Here is a 25125-nt window from a genome sequence, read left to right as displayed (position 1 = left end):
TCTAAAATTAAATACCTTTTTGATCTTCAATTTAAATTGTAATTAGCCTATCTGTCATCAACAATAACTTATTGACTAATATATGAAAATCGTAATCATGCAAGCTCATTTTTTTAATTGAAAGAATTTTTTCCGGTTTCTAACTTTTATTCGCAGTAAATTTTTTTCATACCAACACTTCATACGTGACACAATTTTTTTTTTTAAATTTAACGAGTGATGAGTTTAAAATTTTTTAGACAAGCTTAAGGTAAATTTTAAAGTATCTTAGGTGGGAGATGGCGGAATTAATTCGTTATATTTGCACAGAAGTACCTAATCTTATAAATGAAAGTCAAATATCGTTATAAATCATTTCAAAGTCAGGCCAGTAAAATGTTAAATGGTTTGTTTATCTGCATTCACTTGAAATTTTTTTTAATCCCTTAATGTAATATACATCATTTAAATAGGTATAATTTTTTATGTATTTTTATTACAATACTCGAAGATTTGCGTTTTGTTAAGACCTATCTTTAGACGAATAATCATTTACAAATACTCTCTTAAATCTATAAATTTTACAAATTACACGCATTACAAAGCTTCTATGATGCAAGTGATAGTTAATCAGGTGGGATATCTTTGTAGCTTATCAAAATGAATTTATTCTACTGATGAAACTTTGAGAATAGAAGAGGTCCTTGAGAAGTAATAAAACGGTATTCCTCAGTGTTACCCAAATCACATTTGTTTACGCCATTAGAAAGAAAACACGTGCATGATCTAAATTGATCAATTGGTGACAACTTCTTCGTTGTTGTCTCTCTCTTTCAATTCCTAATAAAATTCTGATAGCTCTGTGCTGTTTGCTTTGCTTTGATGCTTAAAAGTATTACAGTGTTGGTAAAAAATGATTTTTGAAGGAATTTGCGGTTAATCCAATGTATAGCCTAATCAGTGTAGTTGTTACTTTTGATGTTGCATTTGTAAATGATGCCAGAGTCTAGACATTTATTGGATAATGGACATAAAACTGTAACTCTACAATTGCACATAGGAGGTGAATCATTTCCAAGACAAGCTCTATTTATTTATTAAGCTCGCGTTATCTTGATTTAATTATAGCTACTCATATATATTATATATTAAAAATATTATTTATAATATATATTACATATGAGTTTGTTTTTCGATTTGGGTGTCCCTACTTTCCAGTGGAGGATTCGAAGTATTGTATGTAGAGAAAAGATGTTGTGTGGGTAGAGGAAAAACCTAAGAAACGAGGGCTTTATCAGATGCACAAGCCTTGTTTCTTATACCGCTTTCTGCTCGGATAGTGAAATTGATTCATGATAGAATCAAAACAACCCGACCTGGCGTAAGCGGTCTGTCATTATGAAGGGTCTGTTTATAATGAAAGAGTTACCTCTATATAATTCTTTTCCGATTTGTTTGTTTTGACCATGCTCAACAGATTTGGTATGTTACCGATAACAAACCACGTACGATAATTAGCAGGGTAAAAAAAAGGAAAAAATTGTGTTGTCTCGTTGTTGAAAAAGACTAAGTCACGTGATGTTATGGGTAAATATAATTGGAACGTGAAAGGCATCTGTAATGGTGAGATTTTAATTGGTTCAGAGCACCACTGCGCCTCGGGTAAGTGACGCAATGTACAGTTTGTGAGTAGCGCAAATAAAACAAGGCAGGGGGCTGTGCTGGAAACGTGGAACACGGGCGCCTATGGGTAATCTGGGTGAATAGACAACTAGGCTAACGACCGGGTTAGCGTGTATGTACAGCGCAAATAGTCAATAAAATGTGCACAAGGGTACAGTCTTTATTATAAAGGGGCAAAGGAAATGGTGAAGGTACTTATACACCCTTCCCTCTCGTGTATACGGACTCTCGAAACGCGGGTCAACCGCAGAGATGGCTTTATTTGCTGGAGTAATAAATTTGGAAAATCGCACATGGGATTGTTCAACTACGCGGCGATTGGAGTCTGCGCATTTGGCCAAATGCGCAAAAAATGGTCGAGCGAACTGCAATTAAAAAAGCCAAAGGAGAAATTTTAAAACCGAAAATACAAGTAAAATAATAAGTGGATAACAAAAATTGATGAAATACCAAAGTTTGTATTAACAGTCTTGTTATAGAATACAAGGTATAATATGTATTATGCGTAACATGTTAATTCGTTACAAATAGAATAATATCTATTTTATTTAATCCGTACCACGTGGTAATGTTGATTGTTTGTGATACATTCTATTTCATAAGGATACAGCCGGTATCGCAGTAGGTAAGAGAATTTGAACTATGAACTATGTAATAGAATATTTTAGTTATTTTAGTGTATGATCTACATTTTAAGTTTGTTTCTTGCCTCTGGACTTACGCAAATATGTACCAAAAATGTCATCTTGTGTGCTAAATAAATGAGTCTGTCATCTTTTTCTCATATTAAAGCACTAGTTTGCCTGATTATCTGTTACACGAAGGTTGTTACTATAGGAAATGAATATATGAGGTGTTAAGATTCGAAATGTTACGTAACAAGGGTGTGGATCACCTGCTTCCCCCAGACATACCAATTTATGGGCTATTTGGCTAACAATTTGATGCTTATCTCTGGTAGAATAAGGTCTAATAAGGTAATAAAGTTCAGATACGACATAAAGATATTAAGGTCCATTTTAACTTGAATAACAACTTTTTAAGAAGCTCTTGATTGTTGGATCACACCCATCTGCAGTCCCCATTTTGTTTCAACATACCCGTCTGTAACCGATAGCCAGCGTTATAACATGTCCCCAGAGCTACAGAAATACGGCTGTATCCGATAAAACAACGCGTCACCGTGCACAACTTTTGCCGACCAATATCACATAGAGTTTTCAGAAACGGGTGGATGAATGGGTGGTACGACGGTTTGTTACGATTTCAGTATCCATTGGAATCTGTATATATTTCAAAAAATCTTAAGACTACAAGATAAAGTAAGTAAAGGGAAGTTTAATGTCCTTGGGGATTCCATCCTAACGGTTGGCTCTCCCTCCCCTCCGACTGTAACTATGTTACATTACCGCCAGAGATACGTATAGCATTGCTCTAACTTGCTTGCCTGCCACACAAGCTGGTTAGCGGTGAGCTAACAACACTGCGTTTAAAGTGCGCCGAAGTGGGGACTCGAACCTGAAACCTTATGATTGACGTGGAAAAATAAGTTTTTGTGGTGCTAAGAAATTAGTGTTGTTGCTGGTGGGCAATTGTTTTTTCGAAGGAGTCATTTACCGAACAAACAGACATCAGTCTGTTAAATGATCCCGCATCGTAATCTAAGAATCGAAGCTTGGTGGTCCTAGGTCTCTGCATAAAGGTGCTCACATCTTACGGTTTTTAAAAAATATGATTGATGAAGGGTTATACAATCAGGATGACCTTGTTAAAAATGCGTGTATATGGATATATTTCTCTTACATTATCGGAAAAGAGCTTCTCGAATTACAAGTTTCCTATGGAGCTGCCACTATTCACGGAAATAAAAAAGCAGCAATGCCATGGAAAGCCCGATACCCCTTTTCGATAGACCTTGGCGATCTGAACACCATCAAAGATTGCATCGAAGAAAGTTTGTATGAAGAAGTTGATAAGGAATACACTAATTACTTTGAATACGTTTGTGAGCAGTTATCATTCCTGAACTCCGGCAAAAACTCATTTTTGATTTTGTTTTTCAAAATAGATACAACTGTTTTATTAAGTAAAGGCTCTTTTTATTTTCCATTTAAACCTAGAAATCATTTATCAACTGCAAAGAAACATAAGTTTCCTTAACATACTCGTGTTAAGCATTTTTAAAAAGAAAAATTAACTTTAGCGCCATAGGGTTTATTCTAAGTGTATAAAAGAGTTTATTTTTAGTGAAAAAAAGTTTTAAAAGTTTATTCTTATGCTCTTCTTAGCTACTGTATCAATCGGAATAAAAAAAAAACAGGATTGAAGTACAAATTGAAAGCTCGCCGAATTCTGCCGAACCTATTAAACCGCATGGCTACCGTAAAGCAATAACAATAGAAGAAGCTAGCTATTTATCTCCATAACCTATCTTATCTTTCTGCTTTCTAAGGAAGATTTACATTGGAGTCTCTTTTGTTTTACCAGGGTCCAGAAGTTTGCGTTTCGGCATCTGATGAAGTCGACTGATATTACGGAAGGCGAGCAGGGAAAACAAAGAAATTAATAATAATATGCTCCAGCATGCAGTTTAATTTCTGTAAAACCATAGTGCTTCCGCAAAGCACATCACAAAAGAGTAAACCTCATAAGACACTTATAGGCAGACATTAAATTATTAACTCGGGGTGGAGGGGAAGCAGGAAGAAACTTTGCGCGGTTGATAAAACTAATGTGCTGTTTTAAGATGCAGATGATTCTCGCATCGATAATCTTACCTAAGAAAGGACGAAATTTAAATCCGTCCTTTATTGTTATTTTAGCAACAAAGACTTGGATGAATAAATACTTTCTTAAGATTAAATATTTTCGAATAATATTTTTCTAAAATAGTTTTTTCAGTACTTTGCAGTATTACTTTTTAGCCGTGAAACAAGCTATGGTTTGTAAAAAGACAACACGAGGGACTGAAATGGTATACTATATTAGTCTTAAGAAGGTAATTCATACCTCTGAAGCCATTGTTGTTGTATTAACTGACTTTATATGCAATAATTTAGAATTTTTCTGAAATTTGGTAAGTGCTTATATAGAATAAATTATCGATATTAAATATTTGCAGGGGTGGCAATATGATATCCAAGATGATTTAAGATGTTGTTTGTTACCTCATTGTTCAATAAATTTTTCACCACTTTGAACTTCACCTTCGTGTAAGCCACTAAAGTAAAATGTCAACAATGCGTTTTGTAGCCCCTTTTATCGTCGTTTTAGTGTATGTGTACAATAGTAAGTCTTCTGTAGTCGCACTTTCAATTTTTTGGTTATCATTTTTATTAATGCATTAATAGCTAATAAGAAAGATTTAAAAATTGGTATGAAGAAAAAGATTTAAAAATACACAAGAAGAACAAAAAATACAATTAGGCCTTTATTTGAATTGAATTGTGTTAAATTTAGCAAATGGTAGCACTGATTATTTGATAATTTATACTTTAAGAAAAGAAACTGACTTTTTTAAATGTTGGAAGGTGGGTATGGGACGCATACTACAATTATGGACAAAATATAATAAAAAAAGAAGGCTAATTTCAAATTTTGCAGCCTCAAGTCACATAAGCTGTTCTAAATTAGGGTTGCACATTTTGAACTTGTCTAAGTTCTCTTGGTCATGGTCACAGCATACTTAGGACTTTGATAAGGCCATACGCCGATTTTTTTCTTTTTAATATCCCTTTGAACATTCTTCTGCTAATCTTTGATAACATAACTTTACATAAGTGTACACGTAAGCCCTGGAGTTGTTACGATGTGATTTATATTTACATGTTTTCGTAGAGAAAATAAAGTAATGGTGATAATGATAATAAAAAATAATATCGATTCAAATCGAGCTTAGCCATTCGCTATTTCTTGATTTGTTTTTGAGGGAAGTAATTAGATGGTTCTTACTCCACTCCAAGGGATTCGGCAACCAGATCTCATTAGAGAAAATATCACCTTCCTTCTAACCCATGTTGTCGTAATAAGCAAGGAGGTTTAAAAAGAAGGAGAGAGAACTCTTTTATTTCTATTGAAATCATCCGTGTCTCATGTTTACTTTTCTCTATTGTTCTTACATCGAATTCTGTCAATCAAAATTTGAAATCTCGCGCTTAAATTAATAAATTAGCCGTTGTCTTTTGTTACTATTTGCATAAATTATGAGCCCGCGGCTATTTTTCTCTCAGCGGTAAATGCTTGTTAGTTGATAAATTTGTCGTTTTTACATATCATAAACAAGCAAGAAGCGAAATGGCAGGCGAAGACGTTAAAAATATAATAGAATTGGATGATGACTTTTTTGTGACGGAAGAAATGTTGTCAGATTTTACTGTTTACGAAAGTTGTGAGGTGGAAGTATCGTTTGTGGAAGATCTGTTGGAAGAAGAAAATGAAGTAGATGCTGGATATTTGGGTATTCCTCAAATAGTATTCGTTGATGAAGAAGATGTGGACATGGTGGTTGATAACAACAGTACCAAAAATGTGAAGTTTGTGTGCAGCAAGTGCAAAAAACAGTATTTTAAAGAAGCTTACTACAAGAAACATACTCTGATATGTAAAAAGCCAACAGGTAATGCTTCAGTTTAATAAAGTCATGTTTTCTTTAAAACACCATTAGCTAGCTAGCTATAATGTTTTGTTTTTTGACTCTGCATGTAGATTTCATAGAAAAGCTATTGTATTATCATCATTTGATATGCTTTTTGTTGTTGTTGTCTTGTTTTGTTATCACAACTGTGTTCTGATGTCAACTCTGTATTCCAATAATAGATCCAGAAACAACAACAGTGGCAAGAAAAACTCTTGATGACTCAAAAAATAAATCAACTACAACAATTTCCACAAAACAAGTTAAATCAAAATCGAATCGTAAGTATTCATTCATGAACTCTGAGAACATAAGGAATTTTTTTTTGCTATATATAGAGCAAAATATTGTGAACTGGTGGTATAAACCTTTTTTTTTGCACCCTTTTAGAATCTTTATCCATCACCGATCATGAGCTGCAGCAAGAAAAAATGAATTTTGTTCGTGATGCTATGGTTAAAATTTCAAAAGACCCAATCAATAACATTGTTGTGAAAGGATTCAAAACACCTGGAAATCGTGTCAAAGAATTAGCCAACTCAATTTTGAATGCTGGGAGTGATGTTTTGGACATTATTTCTGAAAATGTAGTGTGTCGCATATTTAAAGAATTGCAAAAATCTAACCTACTGACTGGTTCAGGAAAAGAATCTCTTTGGAGAAAAGTGCATGAACTTGCACAAGACGATAAATTCAGACAACATTGGAAACATGTATTACCTAAAGGATACTGCATTGACAGTCAAGAATTCTCTATGTTGTTGCAGAAATTTGTTATGGAGTTAATAAAAATACTAGTAGCTCATGAAAACAAAAATCGACATGTCGAAAAATTATTATAATTAATTAATTAATTTATTAATTATTTTCTTTTGTTCCATGACAATGGAAAACATCACCGAGTGCTGCGACGTGCTGCGACACCCTACCGAGAATTCGTCTACTTCGAGAGTAAAAAAAACAATTTTATAAATAACCCCTCCTGACGAGACCTGCACAAAAACGTTAATCAACCCTTTAACTAACATTTTCCCAGGAGGGGACATACGAAATAGTTTATAAGTTGTAAAACTTTACGATCTCCCAAGGCAGCTTTTCGCACTTTGAAGGCACTTTACTCCTTCCGCGTCCTTATGGAAGTGGAAAAACAAACTTCACCCTCATTGAATCTTGTAGTTTAACTAAACTACATGTTTTCCTGCTCTTCCGCATTGCTGTAAGTGTGATTTTTAAGATTTATCTTTTCTCGTTAAAACACTCGTTTCAGAGTCGGTAGGTAAATATTGAGCCAAATCAGAGACACGGATCAGTTCAAAGGGGCGCCGAAACAATAAAAAATTGAATAGAAAATTTAAAGGGACGCCGCGAGTTCTCTCTCCTTCTTTTTAAACCTCCTTGTAATAAGTAATTGTTTGTTTCTCTTTTTTTTAGTTATTTGCTTAGTCGTTTGTACAAGGATATAGCTTTTTTTTTCCAATTCTTCCCACTGCACTAAACAAAATTGAAGTGACAGAGCCGTGCTCTATATCTAGGCTTTTAATTGCGTTTTTTTCTCTTTCAATGACTCTGTATGCTTTTTAATTTTTGGTATTATAGTACATTACAGAGGTGGAGTTGAACACCCTTATGTCAAAGATTTTTTCTGGTCAGAAATAAAAATCTCCCTGGCTATAATGCCTAATTTTGCCTTGTCTGCTCTATCGCACGTATTTCGATCATGATTTCACCTGTCAATGGGTTTACAGGTGGTTCGAAACATACATCCTTGCACACTACGGACAATAGTTTTGCTGTCAGATCCCGTGTTATGTCGCAGCGTGACGAAGCCCCTTTTTTTGCACCACGGTAAACATTCTAGATGAATTGAGAACCTGAAGCGCATTAGTTGGCGGGACGGCTTAACTGGTGTCTATAACAAATCTTGATGAAGTCTCAGAAGGATTGTTTGTCTCAATGGAATTCCTCTTCTTTAATTGGCAGTGTCGTTAACCAAAGAGATGCTCCACATTTATGACTAATTTCAATCTAATGATGTCTATTTCTTGGGGATGGCGCTTTGCATTATCGTGTTTAAATTCTATTTAGCTTTATGTATCTTTATTAATCTCATTACGTGGTTCATAGGACATTATGTTCTGGTCGGTCAAGAATTTAACGTTAGAGAACTCTCGGTCTGTTACCTCACTGAATATTGGGATGCCCAAACCACCAGGTCTGGGTGGAAGAGAAAAGAGTTGACTTTCTACTTTGTTAGTGTGAATTCTACCGATTATAGCAGGAATATTTTTGGTTGTTATAACTTTATCTAACCGCTTCAATTTGTTGTCAATGGAAGTTATCGTTCGAATGCAGAAGTTGAGCTAAGCTTGTAAACTAAAGTCAAATTAGTGCACGCTTCTGGAGGATCAAAAAACCCTAGAAACGGGAGGAGCTGCAAAAAGAAATCTCTCGCTGTGTGATGTTTGGTTGACATCCACGTTACTCATTTAAGGCGTGAGTATACAAAAAAGGTGTGATATTTTAAAATGCTTTTAATTCACCAAAATTTTATTTTTATATATTAATGTATATATTTTTAGAAAGCCTTTATGATTACCTATATAATGGTATAAAAATTATTAGGAAAAAATAAAATTTGACGGTTTAATAGACACGAAAAAAAATGACCCCTCTCCTACAAATGCGATCTCTTTTACAAAACTACTAATTTCTCAACTTTGCTGTCTGCTTTTTTGTGATCACAAGACATTGACCTAAAAAACACTTCTTTAATTTTTTCTTAATGTTTTTTACTTTTGGAGTTATTTAGTATTAAAATTTTTTAACCTCTAATTGTCAGAAAACTCATCATAACTCGCGTTCTACTCATTCTCAAGAAATAAAAAAAAAGCGTTTTTAGATCAAACATTCCTTCTCACCCCACATTTTTTATAGTTTTGTAAAAGGGATTTAAAACGTAAGTGATATTCTCTTAAAAATTTAACACTGTGAAAAAGAGCTTTTAAGTTTCTTACAGAAATCTTATACTTCTGCATAATAATTGATCACTATGGTAACGACTATTTGTTACTGGTTTTTTCACATCTTCTGTATATGATGCACGTCTTCGCTCACTTTAGCAATTATACACGTTGAGTATGGGTAAAACAAACTGTAGAAACAAAATTCTTTTCGACTAGTGCTAGCTTGGCGATCGGCAGTAGAAACCTTTTGCTTTAATCTTCTTTTAGCTGGCGAGTCAAATATTTTTGTTTTGGATTTTCTTCTTTTTTTGATGATATAAAAGCTTTATGACGATAGGACATTTTTATTCGCTGTTAACTTATAAGTTGGTTTTTCCATGTTTTTCACAGTAAATTATATTCAACTTCGGAAGACAAAAAAAAAAAAAAAAAGATCCTTATGGGAAATAGGAGATAAACTTCAAAAGAATCTTTTAACTACATTCGAAAATCAGTTTCCTCTTTGAGTCGGCTATCATTTATAACGTTGAACATAATTGAGTAGTAAAAATTAATACCCAACATGATTACGTGTGAACAAATATTTTTTCACCATTTTAAAGCCCAGATCTTTTTTAATCTAATCACTAAAAAAGATTTTTTTTAAAAAAAACCGAAATTTTTTTCGTATGCTCACGCCTTAAATTTACTATTTTTGTTTTAAGATTTATTCAGCATGGCAGCAATCAACAAATGTCGCTTTTTATCAAGTGTTTTTGTTGTATTATGACGAAGAAAAATAGATAGAAAACTCTACAAAGTATGGGAACAACATTCTTTATCGATATGCAATGCTTCAATAAAAACAGCCAAAAGATAAGGTTTTCTTCCATATCAGAAGAGCACAACAACAACAACAGCATTCTGTTTCCGCGAAAAAATATGAAGGTAGAAATAGGGACGAAGATTGGACTCATCTCAGAGCGCTTTGAAATTTTATTTAAATTGCTATTGTTTTGGCATGTGCCATGTGCATTTCCCTGGATTCTTGATTTTTAAAGTTCTATATCAAAAATCAAAACAGACTTCCCTCTTAACCATTTGCGCAATTGAAGACAATTCCTTTTTCCTAATCATTATTAGCTACTTGTAGTTGTATTCCACAATGAACTAAATAAATTTTTTTATCAGCTTTTGTGACCACGTTTAATGTACACACATACCAAGTGACAAAATAAAAACAAGCTGTCATAATGTAATGCATCATGTGATTGAAAGTGTCATTGAAGTTCAGGATCAACTAAATATTGCGCGCTATAGTTACTGACAACTGACGGTTATAATTGCAAAATTAAATTGTAGAATTTTGAAATTAGCGTAACTGAAACTATACCATGAAAACATAGATGGAAAAAGAAGTTCTGGGTACGATATTCCTTTAAAAATGGATAAAATTAACTAATAACGTCTCACATATGCGTATCTAAGGACCATATGGGATGAAATTTGAGCCAACGGGAGCGGGGCATCATTAAAATACATTCAAATCTCGATATCACCTTAAATACTTGTAAAAAAACATATTATTCTGCGTCGTTATCGTCTGCTTTTATGTTATACACAATAGAGGTCACGAATAACATTTTTTGGGAAGGAGGTTTTACATATAAACGAGTTAATGACGTCATTAAGAATCGTTTAAACTAACGGCGTGTCCAAAGAACGTGATATTATGCATTATTTTTACTAACAGTTTGTCTAAAATGTTTGAGAATCAACTTCTTTTTCGTCGTTCTTTTTCTAAGTGGAGCTAAAAACTAGTTGTATGTACTAATAGTCAAATGTACTGTCTGTCCGTGTGTCTGTGACTTTTGCAAATTGGATTTAATTCCAGAAATTTTCTTTAAAAAAGTCTACGAGGTATTACTTAGCAACTTGTTCTGTCATTTCCAAACCTTGGCTGTTATTCCATTAGTTTGACGTCAATAACATAAGATCAGTGAAGTCATTGGTAATTAATTTTAACATTGAGACAAAGAACTTTGAGGAGGGTCGAAATAACTTACACCATTTCCTGCGTGTGTAAATACGGGCTATTGCAATTTTAAGACCTCTAAAGTCTCATTATCCGATTCACACTAAAAAAAGAATAACAATTTGAAAACATGTACGCTCGAAATCATCATGCTTAATAGGTACAGTAGACGTCCGTTAATTCGAACACGCGAGGGACTAAATTATTTGTTCAAATTAACGAATGTTTGGATTATCGGAAGTTCAGAAAAAAAAAGAATTTTAATATGCTAATATAACTTTATTACAACTTCACTACAACTTTTGATAACATTTTTTACCGTTGTTTGCTTGGCGATGGGCAAGGGCTCCAAATTCCTTGTAAACTTCATTTTATTGGAAATGCCAATTTAATTGATAAATTGAAAGAAATTTTGCCACCATTGATGCAATAAAAATGAATAAAAATGAAAACGTTTTTTTTTATTTTCCCATAAGATTTTATTTATCGATACACAAAATTTCGAATTAACGAGCATAATGCAGCCTTGGGACTAAAAAATTGTTCGAATTAGTGAAATGTTCGAATTAGCGGAGTTCGAATTAAACAGCTCAAAATATAAGACTTTATTAAACCAAACTCAAGGGACTTGGCAATTTGTTCGAAATAACAGAAAGTTCGAATTAGGCGGCATTCGAATTAACGGACGTCTACTGTAATGATAATTGATCACGATTGTATTCAAAGTATTAGCGTATTCATTATCAACCTTTTTTCACTGGGGTTCACCCTCTTTGTCAACGGTTATCTGAAATGTCATCAACTATTCGTCCATGACTTTGCCGCAACAAACTTAATCTGTATCACAATCACTTTGAAAAAACGGCATCTAAAAAGGAACGTCCCAACAATATTTAAATGATTTTTAAACTTGACTAATTGAAAACATATAATATTCTTTATGTGGCTATCAATGAAGCCATATCTCAAACAGCTTGAGCTTCTCATATCCATCATTCATCGACCGTTTGTTTCTTTCGTCTAACTTTATAGTGCACAAAGTGAACCGCTCTTAGGACCTATGATTCTTAATGATAAATCCACACAAAAACCCCGGCATCACGGCGCGTTGTGACCATATACGGTAGTCACTAAAGGACGTATACTCACTTTCGGTTTATTTCATGACGCTGCGGCAAGTTTATATCAAATTCAAACTTGCTGCAGCGTTTTGCGTTGCTGCATGCTGACATAAGCATTTTTCATTGTTATTCTAGAATCACTTAGTTATTTACTTATCACTTTTCTATTGTATGCAAAAATATAACAAAGTATTTTTAAATTTAATGTAAAGAATATAAAAGCAAGGGCCATGCAGTTACCAACCGCACTTACAGTGTGAATTCAGCTTAATGCGGCCATAACTAAATTTCGTGTTTTTATTACTCCTCGATTTATTTTTAGGTGATGCCACATTGATCTGCATCCCATAGTGGTAGATAAAACATGCAGTCCTTTCACAATGGCATTTACTACCTTTTCTTCGTCTCCAAGGTTTTTGTCTTCTGTAAAATTCGCTTACTCGCCTTCGCCCAGTCAATGTCACCCCATTTTGTTTACCCCATTTTGGCATGTTCACGTATTTAGGCGTGTTATTGTACACAATTTAAGCATTTTTATGCATATTCAACCCCATTTATGCTAGTCCCGCAATGCTGCAGGCGTTATCAGGGCATTTTGCCTTTTTGATTGAACTTGTGAAAATTTATATTTGCCACGCTGCGCGGGAGTATTTTGTAAACCAAAAAAAAGCAATTGGTGGTCGATTTATGTGACTAGCTAAAATTTTGCTTCAACATTAAAAAATAGTTAAATTGAGGTGTTTGCTGCAAAACTGGCGCTAGTTAACCATATATGAAAGATTGTTGCGGAATTTATTATTCTACTCCTCAGGAACACATCCCAAAGGTTGAAAGTCAATGCCTGAGATCCTAAAGAGTATTTTCACGCATTTAAAAAATTGTTTTTTCACATTTCTCGGTGGGGTTGGAGGTTGTAGAATAGACAATAATCCGGTGCTCTAGTGTAAGTTTGGTGGCCATGGTAGTATAACAGATCTACATAGTTTGGCAAAGGAGTTCGTGCTAATTTCAACCTCTTTTTTCATATGCGTGCGTGTTATATTAAAAGTACGTCATTAACAATCATCGGGTAGCCTTTCAGAGCATTTCGCCTTTATGATTAATTTGATAGCGGCCCGCTCAGCAATAACGGCTTAGGGACCAAGAGACCCTGGGGCAAGGATGCTTGTCTGGTAGATCTTTAATGCTTTGACCGTCTCTGTTCTTCCTTTAATCTAAAGAGTTAGGTAGATAGACGTCAAAAATTTAAAAAACTACATTTCTTTTGGTACGTTTTGCTATGTGCTTTTGCTTTATAAACAACACAAAATGGCTCAATGTTGCTTAGGTTTCTTTATTGTACTGAATTCACTGTCTCCTAATTGTTGCTTGCGGACTTTTTACTTAGAAGTATTTGCTTTCTTCGTATGGCTTAGGCTTGCGCATCACTCGACATAAAATTTTAGTTTAATATGAAAAACGCTACTGCACTTTTTCATTTACTCACTTCACACCGGACTGTGTTTTACCAGGTTCTTCGTTTTCTGACTGTCTTTCAAAGGGTTTTTTGCCTCTTTAATATGGGGAATGACGGCGATACCCTATAACATCGCTAAAGTTCCACCATTGAAGGTCGCATAAATTACCGTATGACGTTTTGCATAATCTGGCCATATGTTGGCTAAAGTATTTTTAGCCCGTCCTTTCTCATATCAAGAAGGCAAAATACCCTGGGGACGGGGGTGGAGTGTTGATTATAAAACATTGTTTATGAAAATTATTATTTAAGAGCAAGTTAGTTAAAATTAAATATACTGTTAATGTTTAACCTTTTTCACAGCACTCTCTTCGACCAAAACTTGACGTCATAAAGGGTACGCATGTCTTGCGTATTGCCAGTAAATGGGTGTTTTATGGATTAATTGGCTGCTCAGAACTACTTTTCCATGTGTTCGCATTAATTGCTAACGTGGATTAGTCTCAAGCGGTCTCAACTGTTACCACAATTTCCAACTAATTCGTCTAATTCAGCGTCTGAGTTTTAATACTCTACAAATTCATCATTAGCCTATCGCATTCTTATGAAGTCTTCACAGATAATAAGTGGTTTATAATAACGCCGTAGAGGAGTGTGGCGTATTACAAATTATGCAAGAATGACGTAGATTGGAAGTTGAACGTACAAAGAAAAAGTGGAGTGTAGTAAAGATATTAGAGGGTATGACTTTTTTATTAAGCAGTTAAGTCTGATGAACAGTTTATTACGAAGCAGCGCGTGAATGTTTGTACTTGTTCTTTAAATCGGGAAGATAAAGAAATGATTTAATCTCCGTCCCTAGGGCTCTATCGCTTTTTGATTTCAATATCAAAACAAATCAAAAAGGCTCTTTCAAATATTTACTAAACCAATCAACGGATCAACTGTGATAGCGTTGTATTTCTTAACCAGCACGTATTATACTCTTCCTTGTTCATAAAAATTACTACAGACAATTATTTACGAATCCCAACGTGGTACACAAAAACAAAGATAACTTAGTGAGTTTTCAAGTTGTGGTAAATTAGGTGTAAAATTCCCGTACAAAAACCGATCGTACCTGAGACTAAAGGAACCTAAGATTTGAACGTGTTAATGCACCAGTATACATTAATAGGTTAACCCAGTTTGTGTCGAGGTTTGTGGAAGATATAAACAGAGGTAGAGGGTGCTTGACAAGTCTCGTTCTCATACTCAAATGGAATCAAACTTCGTACAAAATAGTAGCAATAACTTTTTGCTAATGTCAGCACATTTTTGTGACGTCATCGGAAGTTTAAAATTTGTCAAAAATACCAATGTCTATTTACTTCAACCTCGTTCTCGGGGAATTTTGCCTTGTTGATAAGTTGATAACGGCTCAGGGCCACAAGACCCTGGGGACGAGGTTGTATTTATTTTAGCTTTCGAATGAAATCCAACATTGCCTTTAAAATTTTTTGTAGCCAAAAAAATTATGTAACATTATTCAAATTATTCGACTAAACGAAATCGGCCACAAACGATCGGATAAAATCAAAAATATTCTAAAATTATTCAATGACATCATCTATGGTCAGGTTAATCACGCGTCACAACTTTATTCCCCTTGATAAAGCTATGTATTTTATTTAATTACAAAAATTAGACTGGGTATTTCACTTGTTGTAAACGATCTTTTAAGATTACAAATCCAGTATTCGGCGCTTAATTTAAATACGGAATAACTCTTTTTGTTTTTTCCTTAGCTTATCTGTTTAAAGCTATATACCTAAATACCATCATTTTCGTTTCCATAAAGCTCTTTGAGATAAAACCTTGTAGGTAGCTCTGGATTATTTTCATCACTTCATTATTTTTTCCGTAAATTTTTATCGCCCTTCCTTAAAATGCCTAAATTCTAAACACTTAGGAAATAACAAAAATATTTTTCAAGCTAACCCTGAACGTTGTCAAAGTCAAAAACAGGATTGGTACTCAAGTTAACGCATTTTTGATATTCACGAAATAGGGCCCGGGAAGCTCAATCATGACGATACGATCACTACACTTTACCTGATGAATTTTTGTTGTCCTTTTTTTGTGCATGTTGACTGCTTCACTTAAGTGCGAGAGAAATTAGAAATTCCACAATGTAACATCTGGCGTGCAACACCAAAAAAGCTTTCATATGACATTCCAACATCTCCCAATTGGCTGTGATAGAGCTTCATACATCATGAACAGTGCTGGCAAAATGTATTAAAATAATAATTGCTCATCTGTCCACTTTGCTGCAGGTGAACCTGCGTCAGATCATGTTTTGAAGATTCAATCCCGAACATAAAATATCGCAAATTATTCCACAAGCAGTGATTTATTATTAATAAATTATTAATAAAGAGATAATCATAAACATTGATGGAAAACACAAAATGAATTTTTGCAAATGGATAACACATTTTTTCTTACCAAATTTGCACTGTTCCGACCCATATTGTCCGGTCGACCCATGTTGTCCGAAGAACGGCAACAACCCATATTGTCCGAATCCAACCCATATTATCGGGATAAGTAAAATACACTTATCGCTTGATTATTTTTCAGAAAATTAATCTTTTGTTAATGCGGATTGTTGACACCCTGGGTAAGACCTTTCAACAAAACTTACAAGGTAACGTAAGTCACGTCCTCATCTAAACCTTTTTGGACAACATGGGCAGGCATATAACCTCTACCTACGTTTTCCTGAACCTTCTTGGATCATATGGGTTGGGGTGTCTACTGAACTTCGAAACTTTAAAAACCTGCATATCAGACTTGGTGATCTTAAAAACATTAAATATCCACATTCTCCAAAAGAAAAGATAACAAATGACAAAGACAGTAAGTATTCTTGCCGAATTTTTTTAACAAATACATGAATATAACATAAGTCAAAGAACATAGTAATAAATAATTGTTAATGTAGGACACGTATAATGAAATCTACTACTGTTCATTTCGATCAAATAAGTCTTTAAACTTGTTATGTATCCAATCCTGCTATGTGAAGTTGCACTGATGCCTAAATCAGAAAAGTTGCTTCTGAGAAAATGTACAAAACCGCTGGGTACATTTTCACTATTCCTCAAATATTCATCATGAAACTCAGGATTGGTTTCGCATAATGATGTAAATGCAGCCCAATGAAACTTGGCACCACTGCCTTTTGAATACTTCAACAAAGGATTTTTTTTTCGTCGCAAGACTCAGAAAGCAAACGTTGCATTAGGTTGTGATTTCGTTTCGCGAAAGTTTTCCACCTGGCATTTAAATCTCGCGTTGACTGATCTTCTTGTTCTAACAAATTAAACAGTATATATCATTTATTTGTAGAAAAAGACATGGCTGTACACACAGAAGACGTTTTCAAGAGAAAAATTCACGCCAGTACTCCTTCCTCTTTGCATTTTCTGAAATAAAAAAATCAACAATATCCAAGCTTGTATTTAACCTTTCATAACCTGATTATTTCAACGATAAAGGCTTTTTAACTTTTAAATGAACTTGAAAATAAAGACCAGTGAAGGCAAAAATAAAAAATACTAAACACAATAGTACTGACCTGACTCAGTGAATTTTTCACAAGCAATGCAGACCTAATTACACTTTCCTGTAAGGTCAAAAATAGTTATCGGCGTTAATACCTGTTCAAAAGTTTTTCTTGAACCACAATGGATGAGTTCCTTGCTATGGATTCCTTCAATTATGTCAAACATCTTGTTTCCTGTGCATACCCTCTTAAAATTTCCCAGAGTTGCGTTGCACTGAAAAAAGCATTTAGATATATATAAATATTATGTCAAATCAACGATTATATATAATACATACTTACAAAAACATCTACTGTATATAGCCATTATAAAGAACAGAACTGATTCAGACAGGATTCGAACCTGCATTATCCTGTTAACAGGACATCCTACCAATTGGATGACTGAATCGAAAGTCAGTCTATGAATCTTGATTTTATTATCTAAGAATTATGGTATATATACAGAAATAACAAAAAAAGAAAAATTACATAACAGGATAAAAAACCATCTCAGTTTACCACAGTAACTGAAACATAATTCAGAGGTCATGCCAAAACTGAAATTGCCAAAGAAACAATCCATGGGTATTAAGTAACATGTATCTTTACTCTTCTGCTATTGTAGTTTGTTGTTCATATTTTTGGCCTTTAGAGATGACGAATAGCTAAGCATTGCTCACAATGGAAAATGTAAAAATTACAAACACCATAAAAAGTATAAAAAAGTATATATATAATATATACCTAGGTACATGAATGTGTAATAAAATGCAGTATAATTAAACTATAAAGGAGAATAAAAAATGACTTACATCAACTGTAGTGCTAGGAACACATAAAATATCCACCAACCCAAGTGTAGGGTAACTCATCAAAACATACTTGTTTCGTCTGATACGCCTTACAGTACTTTCTGATACATCGCTCTTTTGTTTTTTCAAGTATTAAACAATGTCGTGATAGGTCTCTTGGGACATTATTGTGGAGTTCTTTTTGCACGCTTCCACCTCCAACCAGGCCTGGAACTGTTTTTTATGTTCTCCAAGATCATTTTTAGGCAAAAGATTCTCCATTAAAAACTCAAATCTAAATTATCCCTGAAAAGGATAAAAAAAACAAAGTAAAATAACAAACTTATATAAACAAACGGAGGAAAATATAGCTGGCTAGATATCCACAATACCCACGATCCACACACAACAACCGCGCTGCACTAAATTGTCGGTTTACCCATATTGTCGGAGGGTTGCCCATATTGTCTTTTTTCCACAGTTCAAAATATCGGACAACATGGGTCGACAGACATCGCGGGATGGCACAGCACTTTAACAAAATTAGAGATTTTGTGTAATTTTGTGCATATGTTGGTGTTATCATTGTCTGGTAGCTAAAAACAAGCGAGACAAAGAAAGAATTAGCAAGACAACATAATGCATGGTTTTTCTTAACCCTATTCGGTCCGGGGTTTTTCGAACATACTATGACCGGGGGGAGCGGATTTCGCCCCCCCCCCTTAATAACTTTTCATAGGATTGTTCAAATTGAATCAAACTTGGTACACTTATAGTACGTCATAAAAGGAACAAAATGGCGCCAATAAACTTTTGCTTGCGTCAGCACATTTTCTGTGACGTCATCAGAAGCTTGAAAATTGGTAAAAATGTCACTATCTGCTTAAATTTTAATTACTTTTGTTCTAGAGCGAGTTTTTACATTCTGTTTGAAGTTTCTGAAAGCTAAATAAAAGTTATTTAACATATCTTCCGGTTTTTACATGGATTGGATAAAAAATTGCCAAAAATTGCCCGAAAATCCGCTTTTTTCCGATTTTCGGGTGAAATCCGACAAAATCGGGAAATCGGATTAGTCACGTGTTCAAATTATTCAAAATGATTCTTCGTGATGAAACAAAGTTGTGTTGCAAGTTTCAAGTTCTAAGGATATTCCTAACAGGAGTTATTATATTTTCCCCATTATAAGGATTTCATAGAGATTTTAAGGGGTAGTTTCGAGTAATGGCCAATGTCAAAGCCTCTGAAAGGTATGGGACCTAAAAAATTAGCATGCAGGTGTCTAATAGATAAATGTTTAAACTCAGTAAGTATCATAGCCATATAACAAAGCAATCAGGAGTTACTAAAAAAAAACCGTCAGGGGGGGCGGAATCCGCGCCCCCCCCCCCCCCCCCCCCCCCGGACCGAATAGGGTTAAAGCGCAGCAATCATATTGTCTGTCAGGGTAGGGGAGGATATACGCTAATATTTTATTTGTTTGTCGAAAGATCATTTGCAATTTGCTCCTCTCCTAGAAAACTTTGATTATGGTAAACAATTACTGCATTGCTGGCTAAACTGCGGGGGCTCAAATAAACATGTTTTTTGAAATGTTTTCAATTGATCTGCACGATAAGCAGCTAACTTAATTACTTGGTTTTATACAAAACTTAAGGAAACACCATTTGTAGCTGTTGGCAATTAACACAAAAATTACGCGAGACAAAGAAAAATTCGCAAGAGGATTTTAAAATCATGATGCATTGCTTCTAAAAACGGAGAACCATTATGTTGCCTGTCATAAGTGTAACGGGGGTAGTTCACGCAACGATTCATTTGTTTTTTTAAACAAACACACGGTAACATGATATTTGCACCCCCCCTCCAGAAAACTGTGGTCGAGATGCATAATTATCACAATGCCGACTAAACCGCCACTCCTAGTTCTGAACAATTCTTTTTAAATACAATATTCTTTTTTCTAATTTTAATTACTTGTTTAATTTAAGCTCTTTAACTCGTCCTTTTTTAATAAATTTATTTGAGCTGACGGAAACATCGACAAAACACGTATTTAAGAAGGCACAAAAAAGGAAGGTGGTTCAACGCGTAAGTATTGGTTTATGTAATAAGAAAAACACCACAATAATTGTTATGTCCAAAGCTCCCTTTATTTCTATGTTTTTTATGAAAACAAACATAACAGCTTTGTAGGTTTGTACTTAGCCACTGTGGAGCGCTTTTTTATAAGGACTCAAATTTGGCTTCTTATTTTGTTTATATTTTTTACATTTGTTTTTTATGTTACATTACATTGTAATTTTTTTTGCGAGTTAACATCTGATTATAGTTTTGTGTTATAGCTGTAGTCGATGAATTAACTTAGTAGAAATATAAGCGCTTTGTTTCATCGTGGAGGAAGGTTTTATAGATTAGTTTGTTTTAAGGAAACAAGATAAAATAAAAAAGCCGTTTTGATATTCTTATTTGTTCTTATTTTCAACCCATTCTTAAGGCCAGGATACACTTGTATAATATCATTAAATATCTATATTATAATGCCCGTATATGTCTGTCTGTCTGTCTGTCTGTCACGCAAAATGGTAGCTTAGCTGCGCAATAGCGAGAAGCACGCAATGCGGTATAAAAAGGACGGGCGAACCCGTGGATTTTCCACGGGCTAACGACTAGTATTTTATAATACAGTTATAATTTTTCTACAATATACTTATAATCTCTGTAATAATAGCCGTCGTCTGTCTGTTCGTGCGTCTATTTGTCTTTTTGTTACGGAAACACGAAATGTGATATGTAAAGGGCGGGCGACCCGGTGGATTTTTCTACGGGTTAACAACTAGTTTGTTATATTATCGTTATAATTTCATTCAACTTCATAACATCTTTTCCACAACAACGCTAGCAGATAATAAATCAATTGTCACACAAACAAAAGGCATACAAAACCAGATCACCAACAACATCAAAACTCGTTTGAGTTTATTCAAATATTATAGGCATGCAGCAAATTTTGAGGGGCTAATGCACATGCCAGGTGTTAAAATTTTGCATATTATAGCTGTATAATAAAAAATTATAACCATATTTTAAACATATCTATATTATAATGCCCGTATACGTCAGTCCGTCCGTCCGTCCGTCTGTCACGCAAAATGGTAGCTTAGCTGCGACGGGCGAACCCGTGGATTTTTCCACGGGCTAGCGACTAGTATTAAGAAATTATATTGATATTATAAGGTATGTTTTAGTGACATTGTAAAGGCAAGTGTATCAGGCCCTTTAGCTTAATTTTTTTGGAGTGAACATTTTTGTAAAACTGTTAGGAAATGAAAAAAATAATAAAATATTATAAAAACAAGCTAATTGGGCCACACAACAAACAAATTCATAAAAAAATGATGGAATATAAATTTTAATTGACAGTTCTCAATTGGGAAATACACAATTAATGTTGGATAACCACTATAGAAATCGCCCTGAAATGTTTTTAAGAGATTATAATTCCTATAAAATTTAACATAAAAGATTTCATTTTAACATATTATATTTATACATATATATTAATTATATCTTTATGATTTATTTTAGGTTTCAGTCTTCATGCAATTCATAATACGACTAGATTAAGTTTTGTAAGGAAAAAAACTAATAGATTTTTAGGCTGTTGTATTTATTATTGACAAAGAAATTGTGAAATTCCTTAGGTATTTTGTCGTAACAATTTCTTATTGTGTTTTGAGTGTCCGCATTATGTGACATTTTTTTAACGTTGTTTTCAAATAATAACAGAAAAATTCTTTTGTGTGCTTTTTTGCTAATCACATTATACTATAATTATTTGGAGACAGCACGGAACTATTTTTTATACAGTATAATTAAAAATGAACCAAGCTCCTTATCTTTAATTAGAACAATTATAAATACATCATCATAAATGCAGTTAAATATTTTTGCTACGGTATTAGCAATTAAAATTGGGCCGTGCGTCATTATGAGTTAAAATGGTGACTGCGACTAACCGCGGGCGAATTCTCACGAAGTTTTTACGGGATAAATGCCAGTAATTATATATTTCACTTAGCTTTTTTTATTTTTAGGCAACATGAAGTATTTGACAACGGCAGTTTCTTTTGTGCTTCTAGCTCAAACTTTTGGTTAGTAATTATTGCTTTTGTTCTGATTGTAAACAAGGTACAGCCAAATTAACATTAAAACATAAAACAAGGGTAGGGTAGGGTAGGTCACAAGTGTATTAATATAAATACATTTCAATTTTAGGAGCTAATTGGAATTACAATATGTCATCCAGTAAAGGTACACATTTCGTCGCGATGTCTTTAAGCTAGTATCCATTTTACGCTAACAAAATATTTTAATCATATATCCCTATTTCTTATATAGGTCCCATGTACTGGGCAAACATAGCTCAGGCATGCAATGGAAGCAAACAGTCACCAATCGACATTGTCACAGCAAATGTGATGTATGATAAAACTTTACCAGCTTTGGTTCCACTAAACTACCACGTGGCATTGCCAGATCTGAATTATACAATCAGAAATACAGGGCACACGTTAAACGTGGAAATTGAAAGAAATGGTACCTGGACCCGAAGTCCAGTGCTGCTGGCGTATAAAAGTAAGTTTTTAAATTACGACTTTTTTTTGCAAATTTGCCACACAGTTGTGTTAAAATTTGCACTCGTAACAAATTTACTCTTCTAATAAATTGGTAAAAAATAATCTTAATATTTAATCTTAGATGTGCCATACAGACTTTTCCAATTTCACTTTCATTGGGGAAGCAACGATTTGCAAGGTTCTGAGCACACTATTGATAATAAATCCTACGCCGGCGAGGTAAGGTCCTGTACAATGGCCGATAACAAAACTAATATATAGGAAGCAATGTTAAGGTCACATAACCTTTACCTATTCTCCTTTTAGATCCATTTCGTGCATTATAACATGAAATACAGGACACCTACGGAAGCGCTAGAAAACCCTGACGGTGTGTTAGTTTGGGGACATTTTATCAAGGTAGGAATTAGGCTGATTTTGATTCCGTGTTAAGCGGGACTCTTTTGGCATATTTCAGGCTAAAACAACAAAATCCTTCACGCTAAGTGCGTTCTAAAACGTCTAGTAAAAATTTGACTTTAGGTACGTTATTAGATGCGCAAGTTTCTCATACAAGCTCTCAATTCTCTTCTTTCTAAAGCAAGAAAAATATTTTATAATTTAGGCAGCAGGTACGGAAGAAAATACTAAAATGAACAATGTAATAAACCAAATACAAAAAGTCATGTACGATGGGGATAGAGCAAACATTGACCCTATATTCCGCATTGATGATCTTATTCCACCGAATTCTGAATCTAAATACTACACTTATTCCGGATCGTTGACTACACCAGAATGTCAGGAAGTGGTAACATGGATTGTCAACAATAACACGATTACCGTCAGTGAGGACCAGGTAGAAATATAGTTGTTGTGCTTTTTCCACGTTTTTTATGGGTGAGATCATCATGGTGAGATGTTTCCAAGAATTTAAAAGATTTTAAAAATGCACGAATTCACTTCATAGATTATAAGAACAAAGTAACTTGAATGTAGGGTTATTAGGAAAAACTATTAAAGCAGTTTTTCGTTCTTTTAGTTTATGTTTTTCCGATAAACTTTGACATTTTTTACTTATGTCAGTTTTAAATTTATTAAACCATTCGTAATTCCCACCGTATATTTTCCTACTTTTCAAAAGAACACCAAAATAATGTTTGAGGATGAAGAAAACGCGTATTTAGACGTTTGAGCCGTTAGAGCGTCCTCACTAGACGATATCCTAATTCGATATCTTCTTTTCCTACTTAATATTCGACTTACCATCAACTAAGTCTTTTTGTTTTATATATTTAGATTAAAACATTCCGATCGGTGTTCAAGTATAATAGAACTTCTGGTTCGACAGTGAAAGTAGAATACAACTTTCGACCTCCACAACCACTTAACGACCGTACTGTGTACAAAAGCTTTACTGACGCTGTCCCGCAAAATCGTACCTGTAGCTGTAATAACACCTGCAATACAACCTGTAATACAAACGCCGCACAGAGTATGAGCACATTTCAATCGTTTGCAATGTTTCTCGTGTTGAGTTTTTTTTTCATGTTTTTGTAAGATAAGTATTTAAAGACGGGTGTTTGTGTTGTACAAAAAAACGGACATCTCCCATTCCGAAACAAATACTCATAGCTAATTATCAAGGAAAAGTTTAATGTTTATTTTTAGCCTTTGATAGGCATTGTTATTTTTAGTGATGTAGGAAACAGGCTCTAAGAACGGTTTGTTTGTTTGTTTGTTTTGAAAAAAAAATAATAAAAAATAATCTGTTCACCGATTTTATTTATTGTGATTTCTGAAAATCTATGCTTTCTGCAAACTGTATTTTAGTTGCATACTTATCATTTATTTGTTAATTGACATTGGTATAAACCAATTTTTACGTTTTCATACTTTTTGTCATTTTATTCTTCCCGTTAGTTTCCACTCCAGCCGTGAAGGCATCAATAGAAGATCAATTTAAGTGCAACTCGGTAAGGGTAACGTTGCTAGGGTTTTTATGTTCCTAAAGCCCTTGATAAAAACTAATCTTGGTAATTTTTCATAGACCCAGATATGTTGATAAGGTGAATATATTGCGTAATGTTTGTTGATAACGATGATCTCGACTTAATCAAGGGTTTATGTATTAAGTAAATTCCCCTTTTGAGCAATATAATTTTTGTAAAGCAGCTATTTAATCTTCAATAAATCTATCTTAAACTGATAAACACAGCAGCGTGCTCTGAACAGATATCGTCTCGTGGCTAATCTATGCATTCGAGATGT

At 34.0% G+C, this 25125-nt stretch overlaps 2 protein-coding genes and 2 long non-coding RNA genes across 4 annotated transcripts; 3 read left to right on the top strand and 1 right to left on the bottom strand.

The window, feature by feature from the left end:
- Positions 1-5695: 5695 nt before the first annotated feature.
- LOC130655135 (uncharacterized) lies at positions 5696-8284 on the top strand. The gene is made up of 3 exons (XM_057457835.1): positions 5696-6277; positions 6478-6576; positions 6686-8284. The coding sequence occupies exons 1-3, from the start codon at positions 5956-5958 to the stop codon at positions 7135-7137; spliced, it is 873 nt and encodes a 290-aa protein (XP_057313818.1). The 5' UTR covers positions 5696-5955; the 3' UTR covers positions 7138-8284.
- Positions 8285-13274: 4990 nt separating this feature from the next.
- Positions 13275-17345, top strand: LOC130654952 (uncharacterized). The gene is made up of 2 exons (XR_008984529.1): positions 13275-16753; positions 17246-17345. It is a non-coding gene; the product is annotated as an uncharacterized LOC130654952 (long non-coding RNA).
- On the bottom strand, positions 17119-18662 carry LOC130654953 (uncharacterized). The gene is made up of 2 exons (XR_008984530.1): positions 17557-18662; positions 17119-17209 (listed from the first exon to the last, which is right to left on the bottom strand). It is a non-coding gene; the product is annotated as an uncharacterized LOC130654953 (long non-coding RNA).
- A 1522-nt stretch (positions 18663-20184) lies between these two features.
- LOC130654951 (carbonic anhydrase 2-like) lies at positions 20185-24749 on the top strand. The gene is made up of 8 exons (XM_057457650.1): positions 20185-20326; positions 22333-22389; positions 22514-22549; positions 22637-22873; positions 22997-23094; positions 23182-23274; positions 23480-23713; positions 24154-24749. The coding sequence occupies exons 2-8, from the start codon at positions 22338-22340 to the stop codon at positions 24412-24414; spliced, it is 1011 nt and encodes a 336-aa protein (XP_057313633.1). The 5' UTR covers positions 20185-20326; positions 22333-22337; the 3' UTR covers positions 24415-24749.
- Positions 24750-25125: the final 376 nt, after the last annotated feature.

Source organism: Hydractinia symbiolongicarpus, chromosome 8 (genome assembly GCF_029227915.1).
Source record: "Hydractinia symbiolongicarpus strain clone_291-10 chromosome 8, HSymV2.1, whole genome shotgun sequence".
In the NCBI taxonomy this organism is placed as follows: domain Eukaryota; kingdom Metazoa; phylum Cnidaria; class Hydrozoa; order Anthoathecata; family Hydractiniidae; genus Hydractinia; species Hydractinia symbiolongicarpus.
Note: the sequence above shows the minus strand (reverse complement) of the source record. Positions and strands in the feature narration are given on the sequence as shown.

What these genes read in the sequence shown, in the direction of transcription:
- LOC130655135 (XM_057457835.1), top strand. Translation starts at nt 5,956, where the DNA reads ATGGCAGGCGAAGACGTTAAAAATATAATAGAATTGGATGATGACTTT. An exon ending in GATATGTAAAAAGCCAACAG is followed by an intron (nt 6,278 to 6,477) that starts GTAATGCTTCAG and finishes TTCCAATAATAG; the next exon opens with ATCCAGAAACAACAACAGTG. An exon ending in AGTTAAATCAAAATCGAATC is followed by an intron (nt 6,577 to 6,685) that starts GTAAGTATTCAT and finishes GCACCCTTTTAG; the next exon opens with AATCTTTATCCATCACCGAT.
- LOC130654951 (XM_057457650.1), top strand. Translation starts at nt 22,338, where the DNA reads ATGAAGTATTTGACAACGGCAGTTTCTTTTGTGCTTCTAGCTCAAACT. An exon ending in TTTGGGGACATTTTATCAAG is followed by an intron (nt 23,275 to 23,479) that starts GTAGGAATTAGG and finishes TTTATAATTTAG; the next exon opens with GCAGCAGGTACGGAAGAAAA. An exon ending in TTACCGTCAGTGAGGACCAG is followed by an intron (nt 23,714 to 24,153) that starts GTAGAAATATAG and finishes TTATATATTTAG; the next exon opens with ATTAAAACATTCCGATCGGT.